The sequence below is a fragment of the Vombatus ursinus genome, unplaced genomic scaffold, assembly GCF_900497805.2.
Source record: "Vombatus ursinus unplaced genomic scaffold, bare-nosed wombat genome assembly UNPS02014789.1, whole genome shotgun sequence".
Classification (NCBI taxonomy): domain Eukaryota; kingdom Metazoa; phylum Chordata; class Mammalia; order Diprotodontia; family Vombatidae; genus Vombatus; species Vombatus ursinus.
The window spans coordinates 23546427-23563927 of record NW_020954567.1 but is presented as its reverse complement, the minus strand read 5'-3'; the positions used below and the strand labels follow the sequence as shown (position 1 = coordinate 23563927).

The 17501-nt window shown below is 40.7% G+C and overlaps 2 protein-coding genes across 2 annotated transcripts in view; one reads left to right on the top strand and one right to left on the bottom strand.

Annotated features, from left to right (window-relative positions):
- Positions 1 to 3976, top strand: part of NCF2 (neutrophil cytosolic factor 2) — a 45616-nt gene extending 41640 nt beyond the window's left edge. Inside the window, exon 15 of the mRNA XM_027868611.1 lies at positions 3702 to 3976. Coding sequence (XP_027724412.1) covers positions 3702 to 3814 — 113 coding nt within the window. The 3' untranslated portion in view covers positions 3815 to 3976. The remainder of the gene's footprint in view (positions 1 to 3701) is intronic.
- Positions 3977 to 5893: 1917 nt separating this feature from the next.
- Positions 5894 to 17501, bottom strand: part of SMG7 (SMG7, nonsense mediated mRNA decay factor) — a 96676-nt gene continuing 85068 nt past the window's right edge. The window contains exons 14-21 of the mRNA XM_027868422.1: positions 17241 to 17385; positions 16241 to 16623; positions 14622 to 14990; positions 11288 to 11368; positions 10536 to 10695; positions 9049 to 9219; positions 8785 to 8933; positions 5894 to 8210 (exon numbers count right to left, since the gene is read on the bottom strand). Of these exons, the coding sequence (XP_027724223.1) occupies positions 8097 to 8210; positions 8785 to 8933; positions 9049 to 9219; positions 10536 to 10695; positions 11288 to 11368; positions 14622 to 14990; positions 16241 to 16623; positions 17241 to 17385 (1572 nt within the window). The 3' untranslated portion in view covers positions 5894 to 8096. The remainder of the gene's footprint in view (positions 8211 to 8784; positions 8934 to 9048; positions 9220 to 10535; positions 10696 to 11287; positions 11369 to 14621; positions 14991 to 16240; positions 16624 to 17240; positions 17386 to 17501) is intronic.

The following is a 17501-nucleotide window of genomic DNA, read 5'->3' as shown; positions in this document are numbered from 1 at the left end:
GTTAGCTAAACTCAGAGGCTCATCACAAGGTTGGCTTCTGGTGATCAATTTTTGTGATTTATGTTTATGGAGAATATATCTACACAGATGAAATCGTGGATGTAGGGGCAGTGAGCAAGCATACCGAAGCTAGACTCAAGAGGCCAAGGTTCAAATCCTCTCTGCCATTTACTGGCTATGTGAATATGAGGAAAAACAACCTCTCTGAGCCTTTTTTCTTTTCTGCAAAATGGGAGTGTTACTCAGATTATCTGTATTGAAAGGCTATTGCTAATATTACTGCTGCTGCTGCTGCTACTACTACTGTTGCTGCTGAGGCTGCTGCTACTACTACTATACTACTACTGTTGCTGCTACTACTACTATACTACTACTGTTGCTGCTGCTGCTACTACTACTATACTACTACTGTTGCTGCTGCTGCTGCTGCTACTACTACTATACTACTACTGTTGCTGCTGCTGCTGCTGCTACTACTACTATACTACTATACTATTATTGCTGCTGCTACTCCTACTATACTCCTACTGCTGCTGCTACTTTATAAGTCTTAAACTATGATATAAATGTGGTGATGGGTATTTTAGCAAGGCTGGTCCTGAGAGTTGCCATAGTCCATCCCTGGGCTCAAAGTCCTTCTAGCTTTGAAAATAAGATGAATAAGATATAGAATAGTCTGCAAGGTAGAATTAAATTAGGGGTATTGTTCTTAGATCACAGGTTCTTAACCTTTTGTGTCTTGGATTGCTTTGGCAGTTCTGGTGAATCCTATGGACCCCTTCTCTGAATCATATTTTTAAATGCATAAAAATGCAATAAACTTATTTATAAAGGAAACCAATTATATTGAGTCATCAAAACATTAAAAGAAACAAGTTCCCTTCTGTCATTTACTTCTCACCAACTTTTTCCTCTTAATCCCAATACTTTTATTGGGTAGTTATTAAAAATTATAGTTAGTTCTCTATTTATATATGGGCATTGTTCCTAAAGTTGGGATTCCAGACTAGGTTACAAGTCTATTGCGACCCATTTCACAGAGCTAAACTTGTCAATAAAATATATCGGTCAGAAAATATATTCTCAGAAAAGGAGGTGTGCTTGATCAGTATCAAAGGCAAAGGATAATAGGCAGACATCCTGAGTGCTGTGCCAGTATGCTTGGAATATTAAGATGTCTGGCCCCAGGGGTGGCTTCTTTCTGAAGGGTTTATGGGAGGGCATGGACAAGAATTAAAAAGAAGAAGTGGGGATGGACTAGGCACTCTGGGAAGCAGTACCATACTGAAAGACTATAATCTGTAGAAATATTGAAGTTGCTAAAATTATTTTTATATACAATAAAAAGCTATGTAAAACTGTACTATTGTAATGCAAGGTTGTAAACACTATTTCTTAGAGCAACTAGCACAATTTGTGGGGTTTTGGGGTCTGCACCTTTATTTTCATTAGTTTAGGAAACATGAGAGGGGAAACTCCCTCTACTAATATGCAGATTAATGATTTATGGGAGAAGGGCAGAGGATACTGAGAGATTATTATTAATAGCTAGCATTTACATCATACTTCAAGGTTTGCAAAGCACACATTTTATTTCATTGCATCCTCATTCCCCTTTTGCAATAGGTGTTACTAGTTATCATCACTTTACAGATGAGACTGGGACAGAAGGGAGGTAGGTTAGTGACCTGCCCGAGGTCACAGAGATATTGTCTGAAGCAGGATTTGAACTTGGGTCTTCGAGATATCAAATCCTGTGCTCTACCCCCCACTACGCCAGCTTACTGGTTGGGACTGAGGCTGGCTTTCTATCCACCCACAAGGTCTTTATCTTGTATAGACAAGGTTGCTGAATGTGCAGAATAACTGAAACAGAAAGTCAACAATTTTGAAAGAGTTTAACTTGAACGTCGGTCCTAAGGAGAAGTAGATTTAAATTGATGATACTTTTGTGGAGATGCTGAAAGAGCTAAAGGCTTCAATTCCTCCATCTCTAATTTTCCTTTTGTGGGGGTGGGGGAATGTATATCTGGCATCATTATTTCTTGTTTCACAGTGCATTATTGAAATTTACCCACTATGATTTTTTGTCTTAACAAATGTAACCTAAAGAGGGAGAGGTGGAAACGGACAGAGGTTTTCCTGAGTCAACTAAACATGTTTAGCTTAGGGAAGGAAGACTTAGGAGAAGACAGGTATTTAAGTGATATGAAACCATTAGACTTGTTCTGTTGAGCTTGGGTGCAGAACTGGGAAGGATGGGGAGAAGTTGCAAAGAAGTCAATTTAACCTTCTCAGGAAAAACTTTCTAGAGCTAGAGCTGTCCAAAAATAGAATGGTTCACCTTGAAAGGTCATGGCCCTTGTTGGAGATCTTCAAGCAAAACCATTTGTTGGGCATATTATATTTGGTGTGTGGATTAGACTAGGTGGCTTCGGAAATCTCTTGCTACTTTAAAATACTGGACTTCTGGAATGTGAAAAACGGATGGAGATAGAAGTCAGCTGGGAGGTAGTGATAAAGGGAGAGAAAAAGTGAGCAAAATGCATATACACAGCCTCCAGAGAGACAAGAGGATGAGGAAGGCATCTGAGGGCACTTCTTGGTGCCATGTTAGTTTAATCAGGTACTGAAACTGGACCAAGACTGCTTAGGTGCTGCCTTGTTTTAGTGGCAGGAGACAGAACTTAGAGCAGCAATACTAGGGGTAATGGAGAAATCAATGCCCGGTCAGCTGTTCACATATGAAGACAGGTATTTCTGAGTCAGGAAGTACCTGCATTGTGTACTGGAACTTGCATTCATCAGTTTTACTGATACTTTTTAAAAATCTCCCTCTAAAAATATTTTTATATGGGATGGCTCGTGGGAGGGCAGTGTTAAAAGAAATACTGGAGAAATTCTGATATTAAAGTATTTTAAAAAAATCAACGAGGCAGGTCTGTTTTAGAACCTACATTGACTTAACGAGAAATCAAAAGAATATTGGGGGATCCTACAACCTAGATTCCAAAGTAATGAAGTGTAAGTGTTAGTATTGATTAGAAGGGGGCATTTCACCTAGCTAAACCAAAGACTTTCTTTTTGGCATCTGTCAGCAATAAAATGTCATTTTTCTCATATAAACATGCCTAGTGATCTGAATTCTTCAGTGTTGGTTGAGAACCATTTTTTTTTTTTTGACAAGTAATTTCTTACAGCCATAAATGTAAATCTTAGTATAACTGGATAGAAAAACTTTACTAGTCAAACATCCAATCAATCACACAGGTTTCTAACAACTTAAAAAAAAACAACAAAGACTTGTTGCTCAGTTCATAGCCTCATCAATTTGAACCTAGAAAAGGACTCCAGAGATTATCTAGTCTAACAAACTTATTTATAATTGAGGAAATTGAGGCCAGTGGAATGGGGCAACCTGTGTAAGGTTATCACAATAGTTGGACCCATTTTCCATCCTATTTGCATTATTCTCTAGCATCTTGTTCATTTTATTCCACATTAATACTTTGCTGCCTCTTGAAGACTGTCCTATTGGCTATTTCCTGTATTTGCTTTCTCACATCTAGGTCACCTTTGTATCAGATCATTGTAAGGCAAGACATACCTCAGATCAAAACACGTGTAAAGAACTTGAATATGGCGATTCCCCCACCCTGTTTCTAGACAATGACATGTATTTTTCCACCTTTCCACCTTAGTGAATGATGAATGGCTGGAAGGAGAATGCAACGGGAAAGTGGGCATTTTCCCAAAAGCTTTTGTTGAAGAATGTGCAGCTACGGGCCCAGAAGGCCAGGCTGTGAACACCTAGGCAAAGGAGTTGGAAAAGGAGCTGCAATTCTGAGCATTTCAAAGATTCACAACAGGTGGTGCGCCGAGAAACAATGTCAGTTGGAGAATTTAACCTGTTTTCCTTGTAAAGCTTTATCTGATGTTTTTCTTCTTCATTAAAAATCCAGTTACTTAAGTAGCAGGACCTGGATAATGAGTGGTGTTTCCAGGGAACAAGGCATTTGATCTGATCAAGAAACACTGGCATCCTTGTTTTACAACGTCAATCACTACCATCTCTTCATTCCCTTGAGTCCGTGAGGGTGTTAAGTATCAGAAGGTCAGCTCCTGAAGGTTCAAATACACGAATGGCACTATTAGCCAAGTAGTAATAGAAAGCTATTCTCAGGAAGCCAGAACATTCTAAGTTAAAATCTTTAGATTAAAATTTACCAAGCACCTTCTTCAGAACCACTTTGAGAGGTAACTTGTACAAGTATGAGATAGGTATAAGGAATTGAACTCTATTGTGATTTCAATGTCATGAGGAATCCCAGGGTGAGGAAAATCCCTCTACCAATGCAAGATGGCATCTCCTCTGCAACCTAGAGTCTTTGGGCTTACCAGAGCACGAAGAGATTAAATAACAAGCCTAGGGTATCACAAAAACCAGGATGTTTCTAATGCAAGACTTGAATGAACCAAGGTCTTCCAGCTATCTGGCATGCCAATGGCCCTTCAAGTTTTGCAAAGTGATTTCCTTAAAAAAAAAAAACAAAAAACAAAAAAAACCAAAACAAAACTGTGTAAGAGATACTGTACAAGCAGTAGAATTCCCAGAAGGTAACTGTTCCTGGGAGGCTAACAAACTGGGCCCTGGTCTCACAGGTAGTAAAAAGTACTGGAGGAGGGGGGAGAAGAAGAGGGATTTCAACCCACACCACCTGACTCACATCTCACACTCTTTCCATGTGACCACAGTGGTTTTCTATTATTCTCATTTTAGTGGTGAGCAAAGAAAGTCTCAAGAGAAGTTAAGTGACTGACTTGTCTTGCTCTTAAGACACATCTGATGGAATCCAGTATTCCTTTCACCACCCAAGCTCTTCCTGGCCCACCCTCATAGCTTTACTTCTGTTTCTTTGGTTTTGTCATGAAACTCAACTGTTCACCTTTTAAATGTTATTTTTTTCTTGCTGATAGGTTAATTCAGATCTGTTAAGTTCACCCCAAAGTTTTTCACGTTCATATAACAATGAACTGCAGCTGTAAAACATCAGTTTCCTAATGTAGTTTTAAAATAAACCAATCAAAGTGAAGGGGTATAAATTGGAGCAGAAGGCGCAGGCCTGCCTATTTGTACTCTCTTTTCACTTATTTCTCCTGGTTGAGGTCTGAAGCATTCATCAATGATTTTTTTGAGATAGTAAAGGTTTGTACAAAGTGGCATCACAGAAGCAAATTCAAAATTAAATTAACAGTACCAAAAAGGGTGGCATTTTGCCTTTGGCTGGCACGTTATTCTGATCCAACCATTAGGTTAGGGAAAAAAAGGGCAATTCTGGCTCAAACCGCAGGTAGTTTTGGCTTGAAAAGTGAGTTCCTAACAGAGTGCTCCTGGAAATGGTTCTGTAAAGCAACCCAAGGCTTCCACACTTTCATTGTGCCCGTAGATCTAACCCAGGGAAATAGAGAGATAGACTTCTCCAAAAAATAACTTATAAGATGACAGTATTTAAAACTTTGGAGATAATCTCCCCTTTTAAAAACAAAAATGGTGAAAATGAGGACCAGAGAGGTTAGGTATCTTGACCAAAGTCAGCCACTGAAATTTCCAAAAGAAGGACATGGGTTAAATTGGTGGAATCCTGACAGAATTAGTGTAAAAACCAGTTTTTCTTTATCCAATCCACTATGATCCTTGGCTTTAGTTAAAGCAGATCCTACATTTCATACTTTCAGGCTGTGATCACTTTTGTTTCCCCGTAGGACAACCACCTCATAGTACTTAATTTTGCTCTTTTCAAGTCTATGTTAATGGTACATTCAATTCCTAGAAATGTTGGTTTTAAATAAACCTAATTTATATGGTAGAAAAAATGCAATCTACACACAAATCTGGTTGGAGAGAACATGGTTTAATTAAAGGCAAAGCTGATTTCAGCAGCTGCATGTCTTGCACAGACAGACAAAAACACAAAAGAAAGCTTACTCTACACAAACCAGTTTCTGCTGGGGTTCCCCTCCCCTCCTTATAACTCCACAATGAGTACGACAGGATGGGGAGCCCCACCCCAAGAACCAGTAACATTCCAAACACCAGATTCTCATGCAGAAATGGGACTGTGGCTAGGACTTAGGGCACTGCTGGGAGTGAGATGGTGAACCTGGTTAGCTTGTCTAGGGTGCAAGAGTCAGTGACATTTCAAACACTGGAATGTTGCAGCTGCCTGGATGCACAGCTCAAACACACAAATGGGGGTAGGGTTGGCAGGGGGAAGGAAAAGGAAGAGGCAGAGAGAGGGAAGGGTTGGAGAGAAGCATGGAGGATTTCATACTGCCACTGGGGTAGGGGCTTTACCCTTTTGGAGACCTTTCAAAAATAAAAACAAAATACCATGTCAAACTCAGGGTGCTAACGCTGCAAGTGCCGGGGGAATCCAACCGTTCCCAGGGATGAGCGATGTGCACCCCGCCCCTCTGCCCAGACTCCAGTGATGCTGGGCTCCTGGCTGTGCTCTGCAGCTATGCCCCAGTTCTGAGGTCCTGAACTACCTCATACCTACAGGAGTGTGAGTGTGCAAGCACACATACACCCTCACACACTTTGAAAAAGGGAGAAAAAAACAAAACAAAACCAAAAAACAAAACCCAGGAAAAAAAAATCTTTTTATCACCAGCACAGCAATTGGACATTTAGATTGTTTCCATAATTTTCCCATAAAATATTACTTTTCCAGGAAACGACTAACAGAAATGTTGTCCCTTTTTTTCTACACAAGAAAATTTCCAGTCTTCTTTCCCCCTAATAAATATCAAATAAAAAGTTTATTTCCCTTTTGTTGCACCTTTTCAGAAATGAACTGTGTTTTCTTCTGTGCCCATGAGATGCATATGTCCATGGTGCCTTGAATTTCACTCTGGAGCTGGAGGGTTAGGGACTGGCACTGTGCAGGGGCCTGTGCCCCTTAGTAGGCTGTGCATATGCTGCTGCTGCCTGCCTATCTGGACCATCTTCTGGGGTGGGCCCCCAACTGCTGGACCCCATGCTGCTTCTTGGTGAGATGTTGTACATTAGGAATAAAAACTACTAGCATCCAGCATAGGGTAAAGGGAGAAATCTGGGGGATGGGAGGAAGGGTAGGTGAATAGGATGGGGGAACAAAAACAAAACGGGGAAAAAAAACCACACTGAAAGCTTCTACTACCTATTAAAATGGGTCAGGCCATGAATGGACAGACTAGCCTGGCTTCTGTGAGACTGCTTGCTATGCTACTGTAAAATGTACAGGAATCAGAAACGTTAATTTAAAACCCTATAGCAGTCACCTGCTTGTCCAGCACAGCCCCAGCATACACACTGTGTCCCTGATTGTAGCTCAGAGTACCAACAGAGTGAAGGGCATTTCCTGCTGGAGCCTCCAGGCCACCAAAGGGCCGGCCAGAGCCTTCTGAGTGAAAGGTGAGGTCATGTACTCTCCTTCTGGAAACACTTCCTCTGGCTGAGGAGATGCGCTCCCCCATCCTGTCACCACCTACCTCGGACACGAGCAATGAACGAGGCTTTCATTGCTACACACTGACTACAAGCACATCTGTGTATGGAAGAATTCAGTGTGATCTTTTACTACTGAGAGTAATAATAAAGATGTTTAGGAATAATTTCAACTACATTCTCAGTCAGCAAAGCAATCATTAATGGATTCCTATTTTATTCCCCAAAGAGGAAAAAAGGATCGAGAAGTTCCCATTGGCTTCTCCCATCTGCCTTTCGTTCTCAGCTTTCCCTTCCCATGTGGCTGGGGACATGCACGATGGAGAAGGTGAGAGGCGGTGATATCAGGTAACTGAGTGAGACAAACAGCAGTTCCTCTCTCCCTCCCAGTGGGCCCCAGGGGGACAGGAGAGTTCCCGATGTTTTTTATTGTTGCACTGCGAACATTTCGTGCACACTCAGCGGGCTGGTGGAACACTTACACCCTCTCAACAGCGAGAAACAGAAAAGAGGGCTGCCACCCGCAGGTTCCTGTGTGGGCCAGTCCTGCAAACCCAACATGCCATGGTTCATGGAGCCTTGGTTCACCAGGGTTGCCACCTTGGCCTCAGTGCGGTGGGTTCATGGTGCCTTGTCCACGCTGCTGCTTTTGCTTCTGCTGCATCAACAGCTGCTCCAGGGCTGAAGGTCCAGGATGCATCATGGAACTGGACCAGATAGACTGAAAAACACACATCTCATTAGAAGAGGCCAACTTCTTGAAGAAGAGTGTTTAACATACAGTCACACACGCATGCACATAACCAGGAAGCACCAAGGAAACAGAACTTGTTGGAAAAAAACTTTCATTAGGTCCATGATGATTTAGATCAACCAATAAAAGTGAAAGTACCATTTTGGCTGAAATTCAGTCTCATCAAGGAGCACAGGGAATGGACCTAGATGAGTTTCGGTCCAACACAGAAATCCCACTCTTGACACTGGACATTGCCTTTTGAGAATGTCAGAATGATTTTAGACAGAATGTTTCCCCTGCAAGGTTGGGATGAAAGGAAAACCTTTATTGTTTCTCTCCTCATCCCACTTTGCCACTAAAGAATTTCTCAATAGGAAACCTTCTCATTCAAGAGACTCATGAAGCAGATCCATGGTTCCCCCGACATCTCCATATGTGTGCTTTATATCAACCACTCCTAAAGCATCTGCCTGTAAAAACCCACTGATTAATCTTGATGATGGAAGAACACTGCTGCAAGTGAAGTACTTTTATTTTGTGGCCCTTGAAATTTACTCACCTTTAGGCTTTCCATAAGGACAGCAGAGGAATCCTCCATGGAAGGACCATGGCCTGTCCAGGTACCACTTGGAGTACTGGCCTGGTGCCAGCTGGTCTCAGAGGATGAGGATGTTGCTGGGAGATAATCAAAGCCAAATCCGCCCATAGCTAAGATAAGAAAGAATTGAGTTCGTTTTTTTATGATTTGCCAAGTGAAGGTGAGGAGTATTAATAAAATAGTGGTTCTTTAATTGTGTCATTACCAATGAGAATCAGTTCTTACCTGGTTTATCTGTTTTCCAACGATCTGCAATCCTCCTATCCCTATTATCTGGAGTCCCAATGGGTCCAAAATTGGAGAATGGAACAGAATTATGGTTGTGTGTTGGAGGAGAACTTGGCAGACTACTTGGGTTAGAAGAGTGAGGAGACTGGCTGGCTGGTGTTGAATGATCTAGTAAATAATGATAATAATAACAATAATGATGATACAGGAAATTACAGAATTTAAGTATTTCACAAACATATCACGACCTAGTTTTCCACATATATGAGCACTTAAATCATAGTATAAATAACCACAGACTTGAGGGTTAAGAGTAAGGAAGGGGCAGGTAAAACTCTATTCTTCCTTTCAAAGGAAAGGAATTAATCAGATGTATTAGGTCTCTCTCTCAAACACACCCTAGAGGTATTACACTCTGGTTCTTCCACTCTTTGGGTAGAACTACTTCAGCTTAGAAGTCCCCAGAACAAGTCCTACCTAAATAACTGGACTGAATCTGACCACTTACTTAATTAGGAGGTCTAGGAAAACATTAAACAAACTTGGCTTACCAGAATCTATTAATGAACTAAAATGTTATATATAAATAGAATATAAACATAAAAAATTATAAATATAGACATATATATATGAAATGTCAATGTAACAAATGTTAGATTAGAATGGACTTTATTTCTTTAATTTTAAGAGCAATCGTTTATGTTGCTGTTGTTTGTCCTTTGTTCTTGAAGAGGACCACGACATCAGGGAGGTGATGCCATGACTTGCAAATGCACTGGATTAAAGTGAGGGAGGGCTATGCAAAATCACCAGTCTCACTTTCTCCTCTGGAGTCATTTGGGTCCAATAGCAGGACATAGATCAGGACGACTAGAGATGGCCCCTGCCTTACTAAAGCAAAACTGCTGAATAACCTCCAAAGTTCTCTGGGCCAGCTCATTTTACAGATGAAGAAACTAAGGCCAACAGGGTTAAATGACTTGCCCAGGGTCATATACCTATTAAGTATCTGAGGTCAGATTTGAACTCAGGTCTTCCTGACTGCAGGCCCAGCATTCTATCCATACCCCAGCTGCTGGGGCCTCCCTCCAAAAACCACCTTCTATTTATTTTGTATATACTTACAAATGGAGATTCTATCTTCTTCAGTTAAATACTGGTTCTCTGAGGGCAGGTAATGAGTTTTTCCTTCCCTCCTTTTGGCCTGTGTATCCCCAGCACATAGTACAGTGTCTGGATCATAGCAGGTGCTTAAGAAATGCATGTTGATTCTCACTAGCTTTTGCTATCTAAGAGAACCATCAGGTACCTTTCAGTCTCAGGAAAATGATCTTTCTTTTAAAATGATCCCATCTCACTTTAGTTTCATAACTATTTTGTACAGCTACTAAAAACAGTTTAATTGTGTAATAAATATAGTGCCTACTGAAATAGCTCAATGTGTACATGAAATATAAGACCTCTGTAATAAAATCATTTCTTACCTGAACTGGCAGGAAGGGATGGAGACCATGGAGTCCCTTCAAAGAGAGAATATAATGATGTTTCTTGGTGGGTCATTGAGGGATTAACTTCTGCTTTTGCGCTGGTACTTAGGTTTTTGCCATATACTTCGTTGAACATGCTGTTATTTGGGTATCTTTCCTGAATAATTAAAAATAGAGACTAAGTTATGAACACACTGTAAGATTTTCAAGATACAATATTCATTTCCTTGAATGAACAACATCCATCTCTAAGCTTTTCAAAACAAACTTTCTTGGTTGAATTTATTTGTATGTGTGCACAAAAACCCTGACATACTTGTCCCCACAAATTTAACTACTTTTCTGGATAATTCCATTTTTTCCTTTCTTTTTCCATACCCTTTGCTTCCACCATGTGTGAAGAACCATCCAGCCACAAAAGTCAATTAAGTGATTTCTTTGACTGTAGAACAAAGCCATAATTATGAGTATGACATTAATGAGAACTGCCAAAGTGATCTCAGAGGTTCAGTGAGAACTTCTAACTTGGTCCAAACAGGGAATATATAGAGAAGGTTGAGAAGTGATAGCAAATTTCTAGAAGATGCTCAAATGAGGAAAGAAGAAATTTGAAAAACAAAAGGAAATACTCAGTAAACAAAGGTTTGCGATCTAACTTGTACTAAAATGATTTGAACTCTATCATCCTGTATTACAGGCTACATATACACATAGTATGCAAAACAGATTTCTTAACTGTGTTAGCTTACCTGATTGAGAGAGAAGCCAGTGAGGGATAGGAAAGAAGAAGAATGAGACATGAGTTCTGAGGGTTTCTCCAACAGGGACTTCTTCAGAGACCCAAAAAGGAAAAATTTCATCAAGTTAGTTCTTACACTTTTTTCCCCTTGTTAGTCTTAAAATGTTATTGAACAGAAGTTAAAAGCACATCATCACAACTCATCCCATCTATCTTACCACAGGTCTAATATCCACAAAGAAAAATTGTGAACAATTAGGAGAACTTGCCATAAATGAAGAACTTTAAATCAATGACCTGACACCAACATATGGATTAATATTGTAACTGAAGATTGTAATAGAAAGACAGCCTCCTCCCACCACTTGAAAGCAAAATATAACTTTCACATGTCAGAAGATTTAATCTAGCACTTGGCAATCTAGCTTCCTGGCAAATATCAAACTCCTATTTTAATTTTAAGTACCTTACCAGGTATCTAGAAGAATACATTATGGAGTATTTTCAAGAAAATAACCACCCAGTTTTAATTAATACCTTAGTCAACAGACAATGAATTACTCCAGCATTTTTTGGTTCACTGAGCGCTTGGCAAATAGCATTATTATTAATGACTGAAAATGGGATCATTTTCATCCTATTTGCCAGCCTCCCTTTACAGATTAACTAAATTAGCTAAACAAATAAAACCAAGACCTAAAAATTAGGCCAGACCTAACAAACTATTTGTCATAACTTTAATAAAAATAGGAAATAAGCCACTCTCACTGGATAAATGCCAAGTCGATATTTATTGAGCACCCACATACACGGCACTTTCAGATAGAAAGCATAATCAAATAACAAAGTGCAGAATAAAGTGGTGAAGACTTCTGGGTTCAAAAGTATTTTTGTATTAAATGCTATGTAAAGATTGCATTAAAAGGTGACAAAGTAGGATTTCAACAAAATAAATTAGACACACATTCATATCAACCCTTGCTTGGTTACTTGGTTAAAAGGATGACAGTCACTAGGAAAAAAGTGAACAGAAAGCTCTGGTATTTAGAGGAAGAATAGGAAAACAAAGCAGTAGAAGAAAAAAATGGAGAGCCTTGTGGCAGGACATCTCCTACCCTTATTCTCAAGGCTGGGGTGGTGGCATGCATGCTTGCTTCATGGCTAACTGCTTTTTATTGCTAGCCTAAAAACGGCTGCCATGAACTACTGAAACACAAAGAGGGCCTGACACTGCTCTACCCACTGCTAGTCAGGGAAATCTATAGTGGTTTTCATTGTGGGTAGCAAGACCATTGGTGTGACGGATCTCAAGTGTCACCTTCCTGGGACTGAAATAATTTGCTTAAATATTCCTAAGTTTTGCTGCTCCTGGCATAAGGGAAAGGCAAATGAGTTGGGCTCAATCTTTTATTTAAAACAGTCACCAACAATTTCTATATGGATGATAATAAGCATGGAGATTCCTGCTTTATACTCTCAACTCTCCAAAATGAAAATAAACTTGTTAATGAGCGCTTAGAGTCATATATCCTCCCTGGATATATATCAATTTGATGGATAACTCTATAACTCTTTCCTAGAAAGTGCACATGTGTGAAAGTATCAGTAAACTTTTTTGAAAATAAAGAGCTTAAAAAAATTAAAAAAAAAAAAGATCTTGTGAATTGATTTTAATTTACAGCTGTTTACAAACTTTGTACATGCCATTTACTTTCTATTACACTTGATATTTACAAATAGGAATATCCACCCCCCCCCCCCCCCCTTCTGCTTTGGAAGCAGCAGCTTGTGTGATTTGGGGTGCCTCCTCCTTCCCTACTGCAACACTACCGCCCGCCCCCCCAATTAATCAGCTGGATAGAAAACAATCCTTACGTGTCCAATTACTTCAGACCTCTCTATTCCAAACATTTTAGTTCATAACCTTTTTGATCCAGATCAAATCACAAATTTCCTATGATTGTAAGAGTACATTTCAAGAATTTTGCTGTTCCTCAAAAACAGTGAAAATAAGCTTCAAGATTCTGGGACTCCAAAATGTAATTGCCACCTAAATAGTGAGAAAGCTTTGTAATGTCATACCTGCATGAGAAGGCCAATAATTCTTTGTAGATATCATAACCACTTTAGATAACATTTTTTTATTCAAACTATAGTGAATGAAATATTTAGGGGGAATTTCTGAGTTAGAAACATGTTTCCCATGCTTTCTCTCCTTAGGTCTAAGGATAATAAAGAAGTGTTGTTTGGAAACCCAAAGAAGAAGAAATCTCAATCTTTATGGATTTCAAATACAGTCTCAGAAAAGAAGTCAGCGTTAGAGCAAGCAGCAGCAGAATTATGTCAAATACATACAAAGAGGCTTCGTCCAGGAAGAGAGGCGAGAGGCCCCAGCAGAGCTGGGTAAAGATCAGGAGGGTTAGAAAAAATCAGCTCTTCCTCTTCCTCCAAGGCAGCCAGACTCTTTAACAGGTCCGGAGGAAGCAGAGGGGAGCTCTTGGGGTCCTAGTGACAGAAAGGAGCACAGTGAGATGCAGTAAGGGAGAAGGGAAGAATAGCAGAGAAAAGAGTGGTTTGAGCAAGAACACTGGTTGAAATGGAGACAGGGAAGGTTAAGGGGGAGGAAGAAACTGAAAACAAATTAAGCATAGGTTATTAGGTGAGGGAGAAGAAAGAGGGCTCTAGGGGGTGGGAACATGGTGATACAGAGATGAGGGGCAGAGAATAAGACAACAGACCAAACAGGAAGAGAGAAGACAATAAGCACTGAGCAGAAACCCAGGCCATCGCCTTGATTAGGAAGGGGACGGCAGCTGTTGAGTTAAAAACGTGCCATGGATCCAGGGGCCTGGCAGCAGGTGAAGCTAGCAGGGGCAGGAGCAGGAGCAGCTCCCCTCTAGACATGTACAATGACCTACTCATAGTATGTGCAGGAGATGGGGCAAAGAAAAGCAGTCATAAACAACCAGCTGACTCTGTCCCTATCAAGAAATAATTTCTGGTTTAAAAAATAAAGTGACCCTGTAATTCTATTTTTACATCACAGTCAAGTCAGCCCTACTGGGCTAGTCCCATGTCACTTGTTTTTCTAACATGTTCATATGCTACAAACAGATTTTCTGCTAGACCATCTTTACTATGGCAATCAAACATAGGTGAGGAATCATCACAACACCCCAACACATCAGTTCTTCTGCACCAAAAAAAAAGAGTTGGATCAAAGTTCATTTTTCTAAGCAAATAAGAAGGAAACGTGTACTTTGTTCTGCAGCTTTCCACACAGCAGTACCAGAAAGTTCTCCACAAACAAGGGCCTCTGACTGTGGATATGAAAACATGCTCACCTCGAATGGCACTCTAGGGACAGCATCCTGCTCAGAAGGAAAGACGCCTGGCGGCCTTTTGCCCCGACGGTCCACACTCGCTTGCTGGGTCATCACCGCTCGATTATCAGCCATGTTGTAAGTTGGATCCCAGTAGAATTCTGGGACCTTTACTTCTGAGGGATTCTGGTTATATGGCTCCATGGTAAAAGGCTTCATTTTTTTCTCTAGGGGCTGCTGTTGCATTACAGGAGGTTGCAAGGATGGCTCAAACAGTTTTAGGGAGTCCTGGGTCTGAAGGTAGTAGGGCTGCTTCACAGGCATGATCTTCCCTAATGTGCCTTGGACCTGAGGTGGATTCCATAGCTGTTTGGAAGCATCTGCCTGATACTAAAAATGAAACGGATTTTACCCAAGATCAAAATATGATACTAACATTGTTTCATAACAAATATGAAACTAGAGAATTCATGTATTTTAGACTACAGTAGATTCTACTCAATTGTTTATCTTATTGGTTTTTCTGTATGCTGAGCTTCCGGGGGGGGGGGGGGGGGGGGGGGGGGGGAGAGGAATGTGGCACGGGGAGGAAGAATACTACAGCTGGAGGAGACCAGAGACATTATCTAGTCCAACCACTGAATTATACAGATAAGCATGCAATGGAGATGCAATGGCCTGGTCAAGGAGACATGCCTCACCAATGGCAGAGCCCAAACTTCTGAGCCTTATGTCTTCCCATGAATTCCTTGCTTACATGTAAGCTTCTCTAGCCTCCCAGAGGTACGGAATCTGCAGCCTCAAGGCCACATGTGGCCTTCTAGATCCTTAGGTTCGGCGTTTTTACTGAGTCCAAGTTTTACAGAACAAATCCTTTTATTAAGGGGATTTGTTCTGTCAAGTTTGGATTCAGTCAAAGGGCCATACATGAGGACCTAGAGGGCCACATGTGGCCTCGAGGCCGCAGGTACCCACCCTTGCTTTAGCACATGAAGCTCATGCGTTGAAAATCTCCCTCATAACCTAACCATCTCAGAGGCCAAAGAATTTTCTTGCCTCTAGTACAGGCAGCAATGGCAAAGTTTACAGCTGTCAACATCACTCATTCAGCACCCTGAGATCAGGAAAGATAATGGTGCCATTTCTCATGCACTGTAAAAACATATGCAAATGTTAGAGAAAATTCCACAAAAGGTTTTGAAAGTAAGAGAGAAGATACAGTAGCAGCAAGAAAGAATGGTAGTCAAAGTTTAAGAATTCTCTCATCACAAAGACAAGCATAATGGGTCAGAAACTTTCTTAGATAAAACATCATCCCTCTTCTCTCTGTTGATTATCTCCAATTTATCCTGAACATAGGCTTGTTTGCTCATTGTCTCCCCCATTAGACTATGAGCTCCCTGAAGGCAGGGATGGTCTTCTGCCTTTCTTTGTATCTCCAGTGCTTAGTCCAATGCCTGGTACACAGTAGGTGCTTACTAAATATTTACTGACCAACAGTCAATTCCATTTCAATGACAGGAAACACAACAGTTACCACTTTAATTAACCTGTTGGAATATAATCCCAGCAGCCATTTTTCTTTCTTCCCTGTCACAGGGATTCTGCTGTAACCACAGTACTTTCCATTTCCATTTTACCTGCTGGAATCCAGAGTGATGAGGAGGGCTTTTCCCCAAAGCCTGCACAGCTTTTGTAGGAGACTGCTGTTGCTGAGCCAGTGCCTGGACCTGCAATTGGCTTGTAGACTGTGCTGTTGGCTGAGCTGGTAAAGATGAAAGGGATTGTTGAGAAGGTGGCTGTGACTGTTGAGGTCCCTGGTTCATTGGCCCTGGTCCAGAGGGCCGTTGCTGGCTGTAAGGAATGTGGGACTGTTTCCCAGCTTGCACCTGGTTTCCTGCTGGAGAATGAGCTGTAGGCTGAAGATAAGTTCCTGGGACAGAAACACCAGCTGGGAAGGTGTAACCTGAGCCCATAGAGAATGCCACAGGAGGGGGGATAACATATGCTGGGGGTGGGAACCCTTTAAAATAGAAAAAGAAAGATAGCTTAGCTAAAGGGAATGAGCCCTTCATAATGTCATGCAGAACAACGTAAGACAGGGCATTTTGCCATTTTTCATCTCCAGTATCCAATGGATGAAATGTCTTGATGAGATAAAGACACAACACATAGTCTTCATCTTATTCTCACGCACTACCTATAGAGTATGAAGATTCTTCAGGAAGCCTACTTTTCAAGAGTTTTATTACTGTTCAATTTTGACAACGATAAGCAGGAAATGCTCCAGTGTTTTCTAAGGAAAATCCTGCTGTCTGTTGGTAGCAACACTCAAATGATATCTGCAGATATTAGTACATCGAGAAGAATGTTACAAAACAAAACTCCAAAGTATTTAGAGAATACTTTCCAACTTTGGCATTTTGCTATACAGAACTGAACCTGAATTTGCTCAAGAATACACTTTCATACAACTGTAATTAGGCAAAAGATAAGCTATTTGTCACGTGACAAACTTTTATTAAATACCTAATATATCTAAGGGATGGTGCTAAATAGCCTGTGGAAAAATTCAAGGATAAAGAAGGTAATATTCCTTGCCCTCAAAAAGAAGACATTCCAGAGAATAAATGGTTTTACCTGGCCGGCTGGGAAGGGGAGGGAAGGCTCCTGGGTGATGTATAGGGATGAACTGGGAATTGCTTGCCTGACTTGGGGTCTGAGTTACAGGTGTTTTTCTAGCTTCAGACACTGGAGTCTTTCTTAATTCGGTCTGAGATTTTACCTACAACAAAATGAAGCAACAGGAAAAATTTTCTAAAACACTGTTAAAAAACAAACAAACAAAATGGCAACTATCACTTTAGCTACAAGGAACTAGAAGCTAGGGTAAGAAAGAAG